General features: G+C 34.2%; 1 protein-coding gene and 1 long non-coding RNA gene across 2 annotated transcripts; both read left to right on the top strand.

Moving 5' to 3' along the window:
* The first annotated feature begins 5,502 nt into the window (after nucleotides 1–5,502).
* Nucleotides 5,503–17,489, top strand: LOC102806970 (neuronal acetylcholine receptor subunit alpha-2-like). The gene is made up of 6 exons (XM_078009346.1): nucleotides 5,503–5,602; nucleotides 14,538–14,677; nucleotides 14,978–15,022; nucleotides 16,409–16,518; nucleotides 16,704–17,439; nucleotides 17,463–17,489. Exons 1-6 carry the CDS (start codon nucleotides 5,503–5,505, stop codon nucleotides 17,487–17,489), a joined length of 1,158 nt encoding a protein of 385 aa, XP_077865472.1.
* A 205-nt stretch (nucleotides 17,490–17,694) lies between these two features.
* On the top strand, nucleotides 17,695–19,325 carry LOC146735754 (uncharacterized). Its single transcript, XR_014931196.1, has 2 exons — nucleotides 17,695–17,775; nucleotides 18,878–19,325. It is a non-coding gene; the product is annotated as an uncharacterized LOC146735754 (long non-coding RNA).
* Nucleotides 19,326–19,598: the final 273 nt, after the last annotated feature.

Here is a 19,598-nt window from a genome sequence, read left to right as displayed (position 1 = left end):
GAAATACAATTGCATTGTAGAGCATATCCCATCATCTCAGTATGGAACAGACCCTTTGATCTCATTTAAAATGACACACAATATGTTTGAAATTGTATACATATAGATTACTCTGGAATGGTTGTCGTTTCACGGCATGATATTCACATACACGTCTTCGATGCCGTATTCTGCCGATAAGTAGTCACATTTGTGTTTGATTTCGATACTGTGCGTTGCAGAAATCCCTGATATAATACTTATATCGTGCTTGGTATTAGATAAAAGCTTGTTTCTAAATATATTTAATTACCGATGATCACATTTTTTTATTTAAAATTGATTAGACTTTAGTTGGTGGTTGAGATTGTAACCACCAATTGTCATATTTAATAGATTAACTAGCGTCTAGATGATTTATTAATGTCGCTAATTATTGTATTGAGATTGAATTCCCATGCATTACTTCGTTGTAGTATGCACTCTGATATCTCTTATTTAATCTTAATGTAAGATACCTACTCTGCGAACCAACATGTCTTGTTAGAATTGATAAATTGCTGTAATTATTGATTTTTAGACGAATTAAGCTATTCAATCATATTCGCGTATTAAATTACAATGAGCTTGTACGGTTACTGGTTTCACGTCATAACATGATTGCAATATGCCGTATGAATTAAGTTAAGTGGCCACATCATATACCCATTAAATTGAACATAACATAGAAGTATGACAAAGCATTCTATGGTATTTGTTTTCAAAGCCCACAAATGTTTCAGAATATAGAGTAAAGCCAGAGTACAAGTACTATTTTGAAATATAAATAAAGAAAAAATGTCGAGGCCGCAGACAGTGATATTCTGTCGCGGGAAAGAATTTATATTCAAGAAGATTCCGAGCACAAAGGCTTTATTCTGCTTTAAAACCATCACCACAAACCACCTATAGATATTTATTTTGAAAAAAAATTGAAGGCTTTTTTGAAGGCATTCGGTGAGTCTTAAAACTGCCTTGCGTGTGTCATAACTCCAAAGGTGTACGTTGATTGGGTGATACTGACTTAATTTTACATATATATCATTCAACCCATATAATTACTGCCACGATTTGTCTAAATTCAAAGTACGATTTAGTTGAAAACTGTAAGGGTTCATTAGTAAGTCGGATTGTTATTTGCAAACTGTTTAATTTTACTGGTTAATCAGGTTGTTTCAGACCGAATTTTGTTCTCTCTTGATAAAAGTGCAACTTACTCCTTATGGAACAAACTGTGTCAAGAAGGTGGTGGGCGATGAAATGCAACGAATGGCCCGAATAACATAAGCACTGCCAGGTTAGCCGTATATATGCGAAGCTATTCTATCATCAGAACATTGTTCATCTTATTACATAAAAAAATGGGTTTTGTAGAAAAGCCACGAGAAACTGGTGAAATCGACTTCAAAAACGAATAAAACCCTTCTCGAATCTCGTTGGCCTCGAAGTGTTTTTAAAAACAAACGGTTTAATCCGGCAGGTTTCCTCATATTCGTTCGATAACTCTCTCATGAATCCATCATATTGTTCAATAAACATTTTGTAGCTGTGTGATTTTGAAAAACGAATCATTACATGAGATCTTGAGTCTTGTGGGGAAATTATATCATCTAAAAACAAAAGAACACATCTAACAAGAATATAGATGTGAATCCATGGACCAGATTGATCGGTACCTATATGGGACTGGTCATGCATGGTGACTTTAGACATGATGTCATGTTGTATATACCTCAAAAAAGTGTGATGAGGATGACATAACTGTCGCTTAATAAACTTGTCCGATCGGAATCCAAAATTGCTTCAAATTATTATTTAATCTCGAAGATAACAAGTCAAAATTACATAAATGGTCACAACGAGACATGATTTGTAAATGTCATTTTACCAGGATAAAATAGTCACAAATAAAAAAACTAAGCAGTAAATTGTGAGTTGAACCGCTACAATAGTATAAAATTACTTTAACACTCAATTTTACCACTACACCGGCTTTTATAAGTATGATGTGTCTGACATAATGATATATTTATATTCATGGGCAGACCATTTCACTGAATTATCTAAGGTATGATCTAGCTGGATTGTATTGCAGTATGTTATATTACTTCAAGAGAATTTGAAATATTGTCTGTGATAGTAAATGGTACCGTGTCTTACACAGAGAATCAGCGATACTATAATGCCCAAGTTGGCCATTGTTGAGGTCATTTATCTATACTAACATACTGCTTTATATATTGTCACCTGTGTGACCCGATCGTAATATCAAGCCAGGTAAATTCGAGTTGATTAAAAATCATTTTGACATATCCTCTAAATATATGGTCCTTAAATTATACATTAGCTAATTTTGCAGACTATCTCGATGTATGTATAAAATGTGTATTGAATTTATTAGTATAATTATACGCATAAATGTAAATAAATCCTAACAATTTTGATTCTGATTCTGGCAACACATCTTTAAAGGTTTAAATGACTTTTAATTACCTTGAACAAAATCAAAGTAGGTAAAAATGAACAAAATAATATCGACCAAGGCATACCTGAGCACATCTGGTGACATTTTATAATGGTGTGATTTTAATTTTATTTATTTTAAGTTGAGAATTTCAAATTATTTCGCGGAACAAAATGAAGTGCATTAATACATATCGTACACAGGTCACGTTAAAATGTTGATTTTTAGATGTGTATAAGGTAACAATATTAAACTTATCTAGGTGCTACTTCAAGTAACAATATTAAACTTATCTAGGTGCTACTTCAAGTTGTCTGTCTTCACATTGATATTACTCTTCAGGTAACCACTAATGATCATTAACATAGGTTCATTGCCTACAATTTCTAAATTATTCCTTCTCAAACGACGTTTTTAAGCACCTTTCGGTCAATGGTTCAGGGATCAGTACAGACTTTATAGTTATTCGGTCTATTACATGGGAAGCATGTATACATCGTTTTCGGACAAGGTTTCTTTTAACTTAATATATCAGTATTGCACACTTTTGTCAGTCATGTTTTCTCGAACGTCTTGTACATACGTGTAATCATATTTCTTTCGTGCGTACAGTTTCCGATTCCAAATATAATTTTATTGTGACAGGCGAAAGCGGAAAAACCGTGCATACTATTATTTACAATGACCATATAGTTGATAAAAGAAAAAAAAAATCCCGACAGCTCGAATAACAATGGGCTTATCTATTATTATTTTTAATTATTTTTACACCGTTTCTATTGCTATTTCTTCATTAATAAAGATAATGACAATGATATGATTATAGTTATGATTATAATTACTTAAATAATTGTAATAGTATAATTATTATTGAATACTATTATTATTTGTGATTCTCATTAAATATGAAACTAAAAAAATATTTTTGGAATGTGAAAAATTATATTTTTGACATTATGTTACGTCATCTCTATGTCTTGCCAGGCAATACTGTAATACATTCTATATATTGCCTGTAGTTTAAATGTTAAATCCGCAAATTGAGATCTCGTTGTGGGCGACTATTCCACATGACTTGTATTCCATTCTCTCTCGTCAATGCATCCATTGATGATAATGCCATGGTTCAAAGGCAACATGACAACAACAAAAATAATAATAATGAACTCACAACTATGAATAAATAATAATAATAAATTATCGGTTATTAAGAAATTGTTGTTTACCTTCAAATTATTTTCATTTTCATCCGAATTGGTTTTTAAACCTTTAGTCGGAAACCTCGTTGAAATAAGGGATAGTTCACTATTTTAGCACTATTATCTGAAAATTATCACTTTAATGATTATCAAAACGATCATAAAGTTTGAGTGAATATATATGTCGTTTAAATAGCTGAATGAACCGAAAGTAGAGCCATTACACCGCCTTCAATGCCGTGATATGTATTTGTATTAGGGTTATTGACATTTCTGATAATAAGTACACGGTAGAATAATTGTGAGTGTCGTTCAACTTGCACGTTTGCATTCATACCCTTTCTCTAGGCTATTAGATTACAGTGCACTAATCTAGTCAGCGATATGTTGTCTACATGCCAGATGCGAGTAACCGCTTATTACCGCTGCCTCAGAGGCGCTCTAACGATAAATATAGGAATGATTTGACAACGAGTGTCTTAATGTGCCCCTATCATTAATGCTGTGACAATGGTGTTTTCAAAATTTGAAACCCTAGTGTGCGCAAACACATATGGTTATACTCCATCTGTGATAAGCGAGTGCGTAAATATATCATTCCTAGACCGTGGAAACGATTGAAAGATGCAGTATGCATTCAAGTCAATACCATTGAAACACTGAAAGATGCAGTGTGCATTCCAGTCAATGCCACAGAACTCTTAAAACGTTTTAATGTGCGGTAATGTCACAGGTCGATAATGTTCAAGTCAAAATTATACGAGCATTAGAGTAATGAAACGTGGCGACCTTTAAACGCTTATCGAAAATCTAGTATTTGCAATTTGTCTATCTGTGAGTCTGTGAGTACATGAACTGTAGTTACAAAGTTCACAGTGTAATTCTACCACAACTGAATATCTAGTATTTCATGATCAAACGAATGAATGTAAGGTTCATCAATTACATTTATTAATTGCTGTTGTTGTTCGTAAGCGTAATTATTCATGAGATTGTGATTGAGATGGATATCAGCCGATGACGTTTTGGGAATAAATACGTGTGCACATCAATGTATACGGAGAATTAACTGGGATTTATTGCAAACTGTCTGTAAATGTCCTCTTATTAATGTCGAGATGTCACGCATCTCTTGTCAGAGGTTGCATGACGAACCGGAGGCTACATGGGAGCCGCTGTCAAAACCTCGCAATATATGACGCTGGCCTAGGAGTTTAAATTACTGAAACGCCCTCAATATACAAATATATATATATTCAAATGACAAGTCACACACATATCCTTTATGTCACCATACGTTGACGTTTGAATATGCTATTACATATAATTAGTTCGTTGTTAATGAAATGATTCGTGCTGAATTGGTTGTGTGTTTCACTGAGTGATTACCGTCAGTCACATTGATTGTTGAATTAGCAGGCGCACTCTCCCTAGGCACTTGGTGAGCAGGATTACAAGAAAGCATATTAGCCGGATATCAGCGTTTTTCTTAAGCTTTCCATATCCGCAGGGCATCCCTGAACTATGACGCTGTAAAGATTCAGAAATGACTGGGTCACATGTAGCATCCGTGGAGTATTACCATGGTGATTCAGTGACGGGATAACATTGACTAACGAGACCTGTAGGGATGACGTGAAAGAAAGGTATTGTTGGAGATCGAATACGAGGCAACTCATAATTTTACGAGTTGTCAACCTTAGTTCCTGCTTATTAGTACCACGAATATAGTGATCCATTGGGACTACGTTCATTAGCCGACATCCAGTGCAAAGCGAACACGACGTGTCGGCGTACATCAAGTTTCATCTCCTAACCAAAATGGCGTTCGAGGTGACAAAATCGCGCAGTGTAGCTGGTGTTCTCATTTTTTCGGTGACAATTATAATTCTGTCCCGTCCTACGAATATTCTAGCTGCAGGTAAGTCCGACAGTATAACTTCCTTATATAAGAAATGTTCACCCACTAGTAATAATAATCACGCAACATGTACATGTCGTAGCTTTCATAATTTCCATGCATTCGTGTATGAGATAGAAATTCATAAAAATGTCATTGATATATGTAATTTTGTATTATTTCCGAATGCATCACAGCTTTTATTGTCCAACGCCATTTTGATGCATAAACAGAAATATCACATGTTACGACCACTTAATATTTATTTATTTATTATTTATAAATTGTGATTTAGTGTTTAAAAGCAATGGTGAAATTGTGATTTTTTTCGGTATCGTGATACATTATAAATGCGTCACCTGTGTGGGGGTGGGACCGAGTAGTTCGTGAACATGCATCAAAAACGAAAACACAATGTCACAGTTGTTTAAATGGTGTGATAATTTGTGCGTACATTTGTATAGCTGGTATCGCAGTCTGTTGCAACACGCGGCGTGTCAATCGCAAGGGCATTATTGTGAATAATATAATAGGAAATAAAATGTTATTTTATTATAACATTACGTTATATATTTTATACTTCACACTAATTTGGCCATAATGTGGTCACATAGCATTAATGAGGGTATTTATTCAGGGGTAATGGTCATTATTGTTAATTCCATTGGCGCATGAATAGTCGTATTTGTGATGCCTGGTAAATAATTTTCTATTTTAGTGAACACATGACTGCACTATGTTTGCCCCCGGCAATGTAATCGTGTATAATAACTTACAACTCATTAGCAGTTGCACATATGTTGTTCCATTGGAAGATAACAGGTTAAGCATGTAACGATTGCATGGTTTTAGACTGCGTTAATAGCAATATATGCAGCGCACGTGTGGGTTAACCTCAAATAATAACTGAAATTTAATTTGCAAAAATGTACTGCGCAGTTGGATTCCAATATTACATATATATGTGGACATGTTTCTCCTTTATAAACTCGTCCATATATCAAAAATCAAACGAACAACAGTGTTTCGAATCAACCTAAAGACGTGATGGCAGAACTTAAATCTATGTTAACCAACTAGCATGACAATTAATTTTGCAATGGAATTGTCTGTTTGTTCCTATCCGATTACGGCAAACGATTTTTGGTTGGCAACAGTGATATGAACTGTTCCGTGTCATGTGTTATTTTTAATCATTTTGAGTGTAATATTTGTGTAATATAAACACCTGTTACCTGTTATTGCCTATACAGTTAATTGTATCATATAAACTTGAGTATAAATACCATCATACTATTATATTTTGTCTTTAATTCACGTAAACAAATGATGTATTCTTGTCTCACTGTGTATCAGACAACATGATGACTGAACTTATCTATGTTCAAACACTGTAAATGGGAATAGTCTCGTTCGTTTCCGTTGGATACATGAATGAAAAGTTATAAAAACTTACGATGTTTTATTCATGTTGAGTGCGATTCTCAAGTACACATACTAATTAGGAAAAGGAATTATCTCGGGTTGTTCTTGTTCTATTTCGATTTGCAATTCACGTATTAAGTTCAACGTTAATGTCTACAAGCCACCGAAACAAACGCGTTTAGACACAGGGAGTTGGACAAACTTATGTATTTTAATAAATTATTAAATAATAAATTGTTATATAACTTTTCTTTTACCCCTCCTGGTCTTTTACCCCCCCCCCCCTTGTTCATATCACTCTTTTCTTCATCACAACTTAGTTACGCGCTAATGTTATATGCAAATTTTAACGCGCGATGTAGACACGCCCTATTATAGTAAAATATCCCAAGGGTTGAAACGCGCCAGGACTGTGGCATGAGTACAACCGTAAAGCCGGTGGGCATTTAATTTATTCATGAGATGCATTAATAAACATGGAATGCTGCGCGCGAATTTGTTCTAATCCGGCGAGTGTAATCTCCGACGCGACGTAACTTCAATGAATCAGTGACTCTTCTGTAAAATGGTTTCTACTTCAGATGTCGTTCGCGTTGCTCTTCGAGATCTTCCTAATGAAAATAATCAACATAGCAGCAGCACAATTCATGGGAAAATTGCTTACTTCTGATCATGTGACAACAATATATGAGTCATTCTTTGCGATAGAGGTCAAAGATCGCAACATCCGGTTTCCGGCTTTACGGTTGTTCTCCTGCCATGGCGCTCGATCGCAATGAGTTTTAATTTGACAAATATTCAAGTGCAAATGCAATTGTGTCACTTTCTAATGTCATCCATGTCATTACAGATGCCATATATGTGTAGAAAACGAACTTTGAAAGGTTTGAATGCGTGATTTGATGCCACAGACCTGGCGCGTTTCAACCCTTGGGATATTTTACTATAATAGGGCGTGTCTACATCGCGCGTTCAAATTTGCATATAACATTAGCGCATAACAAATTTGTGATAAAGGAAAGAGTGGTATAAACAAGGATCAGTGATTACTTGAAATCAATACCAAGAAGGGTGGGTAAAGGAAAAGTTATATAACAATTTATTATTTAATAATTTATTAAAATACATAAGTTTGTCCAACTCCCCGTGGTTTAGATAAGTATCTTTATCAAAATCATCTACGTGAGACCAACACTTGTCGACTATCACAGTACAGGTTTTCTATGATTTCCTCTCTTGTAATTGCCCCCTTCAAGATCTCAGAAGTATTTTCAAATGAGTAGCAATTCATTAATCGAAAATTTTAGAAATACATTACCCTATTCTACATTAATTACAACGGAAACATACAATGAACTGAAATGATTAACCAGCCCGAGGTCAAAGAACAAACACCCGCGTATTATCTACGAGGTCCAATCATCTAAGTGGCCCTATACGATTTCTACCTGCTTTTGTGGACGTTTTAAAATAATAATACTCGTTTTATTCACTAAACAAGATACGCTACATCTTCAACCATCCTAAATTTACCATAAAGACATATGGTACTGTCATTCAAGTTATTGAAACCCGTATTTCAGATTACGTAGATACATCGAATACCTTGCTATTATGCACACACGCATTTATGAAAATAAACTAATACAAATATATTGATTTCACCACAAATATAGGTCACCTGCAATGTGTCATTTGACAATGTTGACAACCGCGTATTAGTATCATCGTTACTTTAATGATTAATATTCCATGGCTTATTCAAGCTATTAATAATCAATGACTCGTCTCTGGGGTACGCGCAGAAATTAGCACTAGGTCGCAAAGGTCGTGTGACACCGAGGTTTTTTCTTGAATATTAATTCGTTGTGGCTACTGTAGTGCAGCTTCTGTTTGTGTAACAAAATGCAATAGATAATTCATTACATGCTGTCATATATATTATAAATAAAAAAACAACGAGAAACACTGTTTAAGACGGTGAACACACATGCTTAGCGATACAAAACCACTAATCACTCAACAAAAGATATGATAAATTCAGCAAGGCTGCTTTTTGGAATGTGTGGAATCGTGAGTAAATTATACAATCCAGTACCAACAGTTTGGGGGATCATAGACACATATGATATGACATGCATGTACGCTGCAATTTGATTGAGGTCATATTTGATATCACCCAAAACAGCAAGCGAACGTGGTTAATTCTTTGGAAGATACAATTGCGCATGTGCAGAACTCAATACCCTTACACTGGTCAATCGTTTGAACTGTGGAAGTCAGTAATTTAACTGAAAGAAACGGGTTTTGAAGTAGGTATGGATTCGGTTCCGTTGACAGCACATTGCACATTATAATATAGTGCTTATAAAATAAAAATGGAAGACTTGAAAGACAACAGAAAAAAGTGTTCACCATAGAATTAAAAAATCGGTTATCATATCGACGGTTTGTTTTTCAGATATTTGGGCAGTTTGTCGTTGTTTTAGAGATTACAAATCCATAAAGTAATAAGATTAACACAAACCCCCAAATTATGCAAATTAGTGTCCGTCGTCACGTAATAATTGCCATTATCCAATACTACATCAAATATGACAAATTATGATGTGTTAATATTCGTCATCGACAGAAAGTTTTGAAGCCATTTTGTTATCTTTTAAAAATAATTGCCCACAAAGATTACATTTGAAATGACCTGAACAGGCTTGGAAAAAAGGCAAATATTTTGTTTTTGTTTTGTCCATATTGCACACATCATTACGTATCTAGTTGTAATACTATGATTCCCCGAAGGTCAATCCCTAAAGACAATATAATTAATTAATGCATAATATGTGTACAACTGAATCCTTTGACCAATCAAATATGCACTTTATAATCTTAGTGTCTACGTATACCATACAAATTAAACAAAGTTATTCAGTATATTATATTGTCAAAATAGAACAACTATGCCGCTATTAATAATAAATGTCACATTCGATGTAGGTTTTACAAATTACGTGTTTTGTTATTTCCATATTATATTGTTGAACACGACAGATTCGGTTAAAAATACGCTACATCCGTTCATTGAAGGATGAACATCACTGTTGGTTTTTGACAAAATGGCGAATCTCTGGCTGCTCGGGCGCCATTTTTACATACTATAGGTTGTTTGTTTAAATGTAAATTGTTCAAGTACATCACAAGACAAAACGACAATTGTTCATGTTTCATCAGTGAATATAATTTGGTATTATTTGACCTCATGACGTAGATACTGGTTTCACTGCCGTAAAACGATCGAGGTATAGAAACTCTGTTTACTAAAATATCAGCAAGTTTTTAATTCCATTTATTGCTTGTAGTTAGAGGAGTAAGTAAATGGTCGAGGTTATTGACCTTATGATACTATTCTTAAAAACGTGTTGAACTTTTTTCTCTTTGAAAGTAAATCACATCATTGAGATTTAAAAAAATATTGATAGTGGCAAATCAGAAAAACACTCCGACGTCATACATTGATACAATAGCATAAATCAATTACTATAGCTACATTAGCAATCATGACAACATTTGAGTGATCACTGCATTCTTAAAAAGCAATATTTACTCTAGCTGTCAAATATGTTAGCATTCAGTTGATTTATTATGTTATCAATACCATTATATTTCAAATATGATGAATTACTCAATTACAAACGCTTGAACTAACACATTTTTAGAAATACCATGCATTCATAGCAGTTCAATAGACGCGAATTCTATTCATTTTCATTATTGCTTTAAAATGGTATGACGGTGTGCTCACATATTTAGCAAATGCACTCAGAACACTGTGTAATGATTTGTTTCGATTTAGGGTGATTAGTTAACATAGAGACCGAATTAACACTGAGGGTTTTAACAGATATGAATGATTAAATACTTAGTATATAGTATATTTAGTGTACATCTAAAAAATAAAATTTTGTGACCAAGTTTAAACGTGTTTACATAAATTGATGGATTACCCTGACAGTAATAACACATTCACATACAGGATATCGTTCGTGTTATTAGTTGCGGATGTCCTGCATTCACACAATGATTGACGTATCATGAGTATTAAACCATTGTTAGTTAATTTATAGTGACATAAATGGATATTGTCCCATAACACGTTAATAGTCAAGGTCAATACAAGAATGAAAACTCATTTTCACTGCAGTATCAACCACCTGGTGCACATATCTACAATTTGTTTGTGAACATCATTATTCACCTTACATATTAATAGGATTCCAAGAGTTAAAGGTGTTCAAGTAAACGTCATTACGTAGTTTTTTGGCTAAGAACTGATGGTAAATATGTGCAACATTGAGCTTTCTAACTCAGGTAGTCAACGGCATATCATGATGTTTTGTAGCCCCTATGTATGATTTCGAACTATTCAACACCCAGTCATAAACAGCATTAACTCGATGAACGATTAGCGTATATAGTAATAAACCAAAAACGTAAGTTAATCAATTACTCTTGCATTTAAAGTATTCCAGTGTCCGTTAATTGACAATATATTTATACATTTCCGCTTAACCTCATAAAATAAGCGAACTTCCTTAGTATGGCTGACAAAAACTATGTTTATGCAGACTGGAACATGACTTAGGAGGTTTCAAAGTAGAGAATAATGTGATTTGTGTGCTACATCAACGAGCAGTGGAATCGTGTAGTCTCCGATAATGTACCTTTACCTTACTTTATATTCAGACAAGGCTACCGGATATTGCAATCGATGAGGCTGCTTCCCTTAATAGTCTCATATTGTTACTCTTTCAAATAAAGATTTCCTTTTTGCTCAACACTAGGACATTTAATTTGCAGCAGGAGAAAGTCCTGTCGCCTCCTAATAGCACCCAATTTGTGTTATTACACTTCATACTGACATGAGTTTGATTGAAAGATGCTGTTCGGGGCTTTCAGACGGTGCCGAATTTCTGTCTCATTTGCAGTAGTTTGTGTGGTAAACCAGTTATCTTCAAGTCTTACTTCTGACATATTTATAGATCGCTTTGGCATTGGTACCTATGATGGTGCAATCTTACTACCCCAATAGTATTTTGCATATGCAAATAAAATAAAATACTATAAGTTGACAAAATAAATGTCCAATACCATCAACTAATCTGTCATAATTTCATAGTTTTACCGATAATGTCTCAATTCCTTGGAATTGTCCGAAGAGGATATTGATCAATTAGCCTTTATAGTTTCACTGTGATTGACACGTCAGGCACCGGATAAAACACATGCCTTGGTGAATACTCAAATACACTCGTCTTAATTTCACATTCACGCTGACTATTTCGAATGGTGATTATATTATGTTTGCCTGTCACCAGCATACTGTATGGCGATAAAAATAGTATTCTGTTTTTGTTTGTTTTTTTGCCACAGGTGATCTGTCGCATTGCTATCCTGTTTTGTTTGAGATGGGACATTTAAGATATCAGGTGCAGACATCTTGATTGTTTACGTATTCAAATATAATCATTGTATTCGTGATGGGCACGATCGGGTCAGTTTGCCGCGATTCAGAAATGTCGGTGACGTGGTCTGCATCCTTGATAATTTTCTGGATATTAGCTTTAAACATAGCCTATGGTTATAAACTACGCACACAAATAATCCTAGTAGTATATAGTTGTGTATGTGTTGCTTCATTAAATTTAAAACACATAATTCTTTGCTATATTTGAAAGAGAATTTGATTTGTATAATAAATTATATATGTGATTACTTCGGGAATATTCGTAATAAGCAACACTTGAATACTAACGATACATTCAATAATGTCAGTAAAAATAATAAAACTATTATTCAAAATGAATATTGGTTTAAAGGTCAGGTTATCCCACCTTTACCCCCCTCCCATCTCAATTTCATTAAGATTACTAGTATGGCGTGTGTGTGTGAATATATAGTGCATGTTTTTATACAGAATTATATTGAACCGATATGAGAACATGACAAGGACCATATTTCTATGACACATCTACACCAAATGTCTCCGCAAGTAACACCCGTACATTAGTAAACTGAGCTTTGATCTCACCATTAAAGTCTTACAGAGACGCCAAGTGTAAATATCGATCACTTTATGGGTTCGATTTAATTTCTATCGTGGGACCGGAGTAAACTTCATCATACTGCTGGAGGTGATCGGTTCATATACTTTGTGTCAGGAATACTGAAACAGTATGTGACAGTATGTGATAAATATCAAAGATCAACTTAAATACACTTGGTTTATATACCACTAGACTTACATGTAAGGGATATTTTAGGTAATAATGCTGTTTTCTAAAGCGGGAGGGTCGTCACCTGAGCACGCAACCGACGATAACAACTCACGCTAAAACACAAAGGCTCATGGTTATACGCTTGTTTGTAAACAATAACACGCTATGGCCATCTGACGCAGACGCAGATGACGACTCCCCCGCTTTAAGTAAGTATTATCCCCATTCCAAATTTTAGAACTCTCTTTACAGTTTTTAATCAACAACTGTTAGTTAATTTAGTTGCGTTCTTATTATAGTCTTATTGCCACACCATTGTCTTATTGTTATGATTATGATAGTGCGAATTTCAACATTTAGAATTGCATAGCCATGATTCAAGTTAGGAAGTTTTGTGGCAACATCAACTTGACCTGGAATAGTCAAGCTGTGTGACACTAAACTTGTGTAATGCTTTATTTGGAGTCGTGTGTATTGTGAGTGATCGGCTGATATTTATCGAAAATCTACTCTCCTAGACTTAATAGAGTTAAAGTTCGCGACAGTTGTGTGTATTAGCTTCTGACGTCTCGTATTGGCTATTTATGACGTAGGGGCAATCTATTAATCAGCTTAGGTTCATTACGGACAAGACAAGGTCAGTAACCAGCAAATCGATTAATGGCTAATGTACAATTCAATGGAATAGAGGACATACTGTGTTCGCATAGCAGTTCATGGTAATATAATATTTAGTGCGCTTTGAAAACTTGATACAAGTACATTTCTGAAGACAGATTTTCCCCCATTTGTTTTTAATATATGGTATGAGATAACGAGAATACCAAAAATGCGAGTCGCACTACTTGAGTACATACATTGCGGTATTCTTGTTATAACATTATTATTATACTTTTTAGAAATAATGTAATAAGATATTATTGTCTGTAATGACAATAAAAAACGTGTTGCGCTAAGCGAACTTTTGCGTTAATTGACGTGATTATGCGTTCAATATCAATAAAAAAATTGACGTCAATATCGAGGAGCGCGTCAATGTTGGTTACGTGGTTTACCCCATATTAGAAGCAAATCGAACGTTAGGATAAATTTTGCTATTTTTTGAAACGTGTACTGATACGGCTTTTCACGGAACAGAAAATGTTATTGTTATCGGTGCTATCGGTGACCAAAGTAATTTTGTAACGTATTTGCTTGGTATATGCTGTTTTGCTGTAAATGATGTTAGTTATACTAATATCCTATATAATGTTAATTTCCAGATGATAATTACTTATCTAGTGAAGAACGACTACTGCATCACTTACTGGACAACTACACTGTACTATCCCGTCCAATCCATGAAGTAAATGACACGGTAGAAGTCTTTTTCTGGATGTCCTTAACACAATTAATAGATGTGGTACGTATACATTGAATAGTAAACATTTCCATCAATGGTGGCACGCCATGAATGTGCGTGGCAATGCACCTAATAACGCATAGATAGATTATTATTTGTTATTTTTTCAGGAAATTATGACATTCTTATGTTTTCATTAAATAGTGGGAATTTCGTTCCGAAATTAGTTGTATTTTGTCAATAATCATCTTTATTAATGGATAACGTATGTATTTAATTTTTAAGAATCATTGTGGCGTTCGTAATTTTTCTAATTATAAATATTGTTTTGGTGGATAACATTTTCATTTTTTTCTTCAGGACGAGAAAGCTCAAATAATCACGACTAGTGCGTGGATATATCAGGTGAGTAATTAGTATATTTTGATTCCTTTTATCTGAGCAGTTCGTTCTTATTTCATCTGACGTTTGTTTTAAATCTACCGTTCACCTTGGGTTTTCCATTATCCAATGAATCTATGGTTTGATTGGAATGTCAGAATTAATTTGGCAAAATAAACAAATACGATACAGGTAATATATCCATGCTATTTATACCACACGGTATAGACTATAAGATTAGATCATAACTAAATGTGAGTGGTATTATCAGAAGAAATCAAAGAGGATCATCAAAGTGCAATACATAAACTATTTTAGGAAGCTTTTAGGTAATCATTATATAATGAAAAAAGGGACCGAGCTTAGATTACATTTAAAATAAAGATTGAAGCAATTTGTTCTATGAATAAATATTACGTAGAATTAAACCTCGGGATAAAATACAGATATATACAGATTGTTTTGAAACCTGGTAAATCACATTACCAGGGAGAATTAGTCACTATCATAAATATGATATATCTTCCCAAATGAGTTCAAATAGCAAATGTGATCTGAAATCTTACTAAATGTAATTTAAATAAAATTGTGAGCATGCGCAGATGCATTTGTATTTGAGGCAATGTTGATAGTAGGTAAACATAAAGCATTGTTAGTCATTAGTGTTCATAACTGTTACGTCAAATGGTAGTATTTACAGCAATGCGCAAATGTGCAAATTTGAAAATAACAATAATAATAAGTGGAAAAGATAACATAAAATGTGCCACATTAGCTGTTACGCAATACTCTTTTATGGAAGAACTACTCTACATCCATATCAGCTGCAATAACTGTGTTCTTAACATACAATTAGTCATAGCGATTAGAATTCCATGACACACTAGTCCTCCATCATAGTCTTTTGCTGTAAGCGATTGTATATTGTGTAAGTCATTTAAGATTAGAATAAAAAAAAATACCAGTTTAATCAACTACCTTTTCAATATCTACATATAGTTTTTATATTTGAATGATAAACCTCAATCTCGAAAAGGGTAGTTTACCATAATGAGGTCAGAAGTCTAAAATATGATTGAAAAAACTATAGTTCCAGGTGAAATAATTGTTTACCCAAATAAGACTCGGGACAACATTATTTTGGGCAACTGATAGTATTTAAAAAAAGTTATTTGAATATAAATATTAAAGTTTAGTGTGTTTTCATATGCATATCCTCGGGTTTATCTTTGCAGTCGTGTACAGATTTCCCATTCTGACTTGGTATAATACATTTTATTATTTTAGAAATATTAATCACAACTCATAACAATTGAACAATGCATAATTCGATGAATTATATAAAAGTGTCGTATTTTATATATAATGATAATGTGTCACGATTATGTAAATGTGTATCGGTTCTTTTAGGAATGGACAGATCATCGATTATCATGGCGTGAATGCGACTATGAAGGTCTTACATCTGTAGTTGTGCCAGTTGGAAGAATTTGGAATCCGGATCTTTCTCTTTTAAACAGGTTAGCTTTACGTATTTATGTCTAGTATTATATCTCTTATAGTAACAATATACGAACACTTATTTAAATTTATGATCAGTTTCAAATTTTGTTTCGAATTATCACATTGTCAATGTGTTGACTATAAAGTCACTGTACACATTTATAACGGTAATATTGTATTTTTTTCTACAATTTTCCGAAAGTGACGACAATGAATTCGAAGGATTTCCCAGGCTAAATATCAATGGATTGAACCTGATTTTACATAGCAACGGAGTTGTGTTCAAGGTCACGCCACAAATCCTCCATACACCGTGCATCATGGACATTACATACTTTCCCGTCGACGTCCAGAGCTGTGAGTACGAATTCGGAATGTGGGCGTACACAGACAGGCAGGTGGTCCTGCGACCCCAGCAAGACAACGCACCTCTGGAAAAGTACATACCTAATGTAGAGTGGGATATTTTAACAACAAAAGCAGTCGCCATCGCAAAAACCTTCATGGGTGTGTCAGACACCTTCACGAGCATAATCGTTACCATGGAAATCAAACGTAAACCACTGTATTATATTGTAAATTTGATTCTTCCATGTGTAGTTGTATCAATGCTGACTGTGGTAGTATTTTGTCTACCATCGGTGTCAACGGACAAAGTCAGTCTGAGCATTTCACTCTTGCTGACAATATACGTATTTAATCTTCTCGTAATTGACTTGTTACCCGCCACGTCCGTTGAGCTGCCGTATGTGACTGTCTATCTCCTCTTCAGTATAATATTAATCGGACTCTCCGTTATGTTGACTGCGTTCGTGTCTAGACTATATAACAGAGCGGATCGGTGTCCTACGAGAGTTCCTAACTGGGCTAGGAACATTCTGCTAGGAAAACTTGCTGATATCCTGCTAGTAAAACGAAGGGGGACAAGAAAGAAATCTGTATATTCTATTTCTAAAACCAGTCCAATAGTCAACCACAAAAGCAATAAGCACCTTAAATCGCCATTAGTGATTGCGAATTTAGAATTTGAAAACGCATCTTTCGAGAGTGACTTGCCGCGTCTATGTCAATCAGGATTGCATAGTCAACTTAATGCACAGGCACGTTGTTATATAAAAGCTATATGCAAGCAGAGACGAAATCAATATCGATACACTCAAATGTGCATATATGAAGACAAATACTACAAGAAAATTGTGAGTCGACTAGATAAACTTGTAGATTACGTTCATAAAATAATGCAGCATATTGCCCCAGATGAGACATTTGTTGAGGTAAGTATACAACAACAATTATATTTCTAACGGATAAACATTTATAAAGCTGTACTTGAATATTAATATATATAATCTTGATTGATAGTTATTCATAAAAATGGTTACACATTAAAATAATGAAAATACACGTCACTGAGAAATATCCAGTGTCCACTGGGAAGAATTAATTTAAATTAGTACAATTTGTTTCCGTTACCAATACAGACCTGATGATAAGTCAATATGACATGTATTCCCGAACGATATTAACTACATGGTTATGAATGGTCAAACTGGCAGCTATACAGTCTGCTTTGTTGACCAAGTGATCACTAACTTACACAAACTTGGCCAGTTTAAATCAAATGTATAAGCCACGTTCAAGTAGTTTATATAATGACATACCAGTGCCACTTATTCAAAGTAAATTACCCATAATATGTTGCCCGTTTCTGCTTCTTTCGCCATGGACATAAATTATCACATGGTGTTGCTAATTCATTCCTTACACGCGATAATGTTAATAATTATGTGGTTGGTTACCGATCAAAACTCTTTGTTGAGCTAAACGGCTACCGTAAGTAAAACAGTACGATTTGGGTTAAAATCAAATATGGCTGTCACCGAATTGCTGGGGCTCATTACCTGTTTATTTGGTGATATACGTGCGACTTACATACTGATGCACTAGCCAAAACAAACTCTCAAAAATAAAATAAATTAATTTTAATCTGAATTTCAAAAAAATTGCCGGATTGAATTTATGCAATTCGATTAGTAGTCTTGCTCCAGAAGAATTATTTTGGGATTCGTTGCACGCCGTTAAACAATACTCCCGTGAGGTGCTGATGGTAAAACAGATAATGATATATATATATTGCATATGATATCATCTGGTTGCATTCTAACGTAATGTATATGTGATTGTATAGTGTTCCCACGTGACTTATAAGTTTACTCACATGATTCTATAGTGTTCCCACGTGATTCAAAAGTGTTCCCAAGCGATTCTCTAGTGCACCCACGTGATTCCTCACTGTACTCCTGTGATTCAATTTTATACAGCAAAAGTAACAATTTGTGAATTATAATTATATTTGATTTGTATTCGTTGTAACAGATTCGTGAGGAATGGATCGCGTTAGCAGCTGTTGTCGATAGAATACTACTCATTGTGTTTGCTACTATTAGCTTCACTGGTGCCGTTATTATTCTTCCCAAGATCACGACGTAATCATCATTCTGATATTATCAACGAACACGTGACAATTACCTCATCGTCTGATATTGAGCCATGTTTTGAGGATTTTGCACCCAGATTGATTATTAAGTTCTTAATCAAATATCTTGGTGGAAAGATTATTATCCGAAATAATTAAAACTCTCGGTCCGTAAGGAGGCCTGGAAGATATTGTTTTCACACATGACAAAATCTTACTGGGTAATATAATACTTATATATGATTTGTAGAGACAACCTTCTTTAATTCAAACACGACTCTCAGTGTCTTGATTTTGACAACGTGGTGTTGGTCCAATACTCAAAGACAAATAAAGTCATCAATAACATACTGGGTATAGAGCATATTCATATAATATATTAAAAAACAAAATTAAAAAGCTACTGCAAATTACGCATCTTATAAGACTGATATAAGATGGTCAATATTGGTCACTGAAGGAATGATAAATGTACGTTTGCTGTGATTTATGGTGTATTTAAACTAAAATAAAAATGTGAAATATTCACAAGCAAAATTACATTGAGTTATAAGAACAGGTTATTCATGGTGAATTACATCTGGCAAAAAAAAAAGTTGTTAGCCTCCCTGAACTGTACCG

Source organism: Saccoglossus kowalevskii, chromosome 12, assembly GCF_978046115.1.
Source record: "Saccoglossus kowalevskii chromosome 12, keSacKowa6.1, whole genome shotgun sequence".
Lineage (NCBI taxonomy): Eukaryota > Metazoa > Hemichordata > Enteropneusta > Harrimaniidae > Saccoglossus > Saccoglossus kowalevskii.
Note: the sequence above shows the minus strand (reverse complement) of the source record. Positions and strands in the feature narration are given on the sequence as shown.

Bases quoted from the DNA above. Each gene is read 5' to 3' on its own strand.
- LOC102806970 (XM_078009346.1), top strand. From the start codon at position 5,503: ATGGCGTTCGAGGTGACAAAATCGCGCAGTGTAGCTGGTGTTCTCATT. The intron at 14,678-14,977 runs GTACGTATACAT...TTTTTTCTTCAG, and splicing joins TAACACAATTAATAGATGTG to GACGAGAAAGCTCAAATAAT. The intron at 16,519-16,703 runs GTTAGCTTTACG...ATTTTCCGAAAG, and splicing joins GATCTTTCTCTTTTAAACAG to TGACGACAATGAATTCGAAG.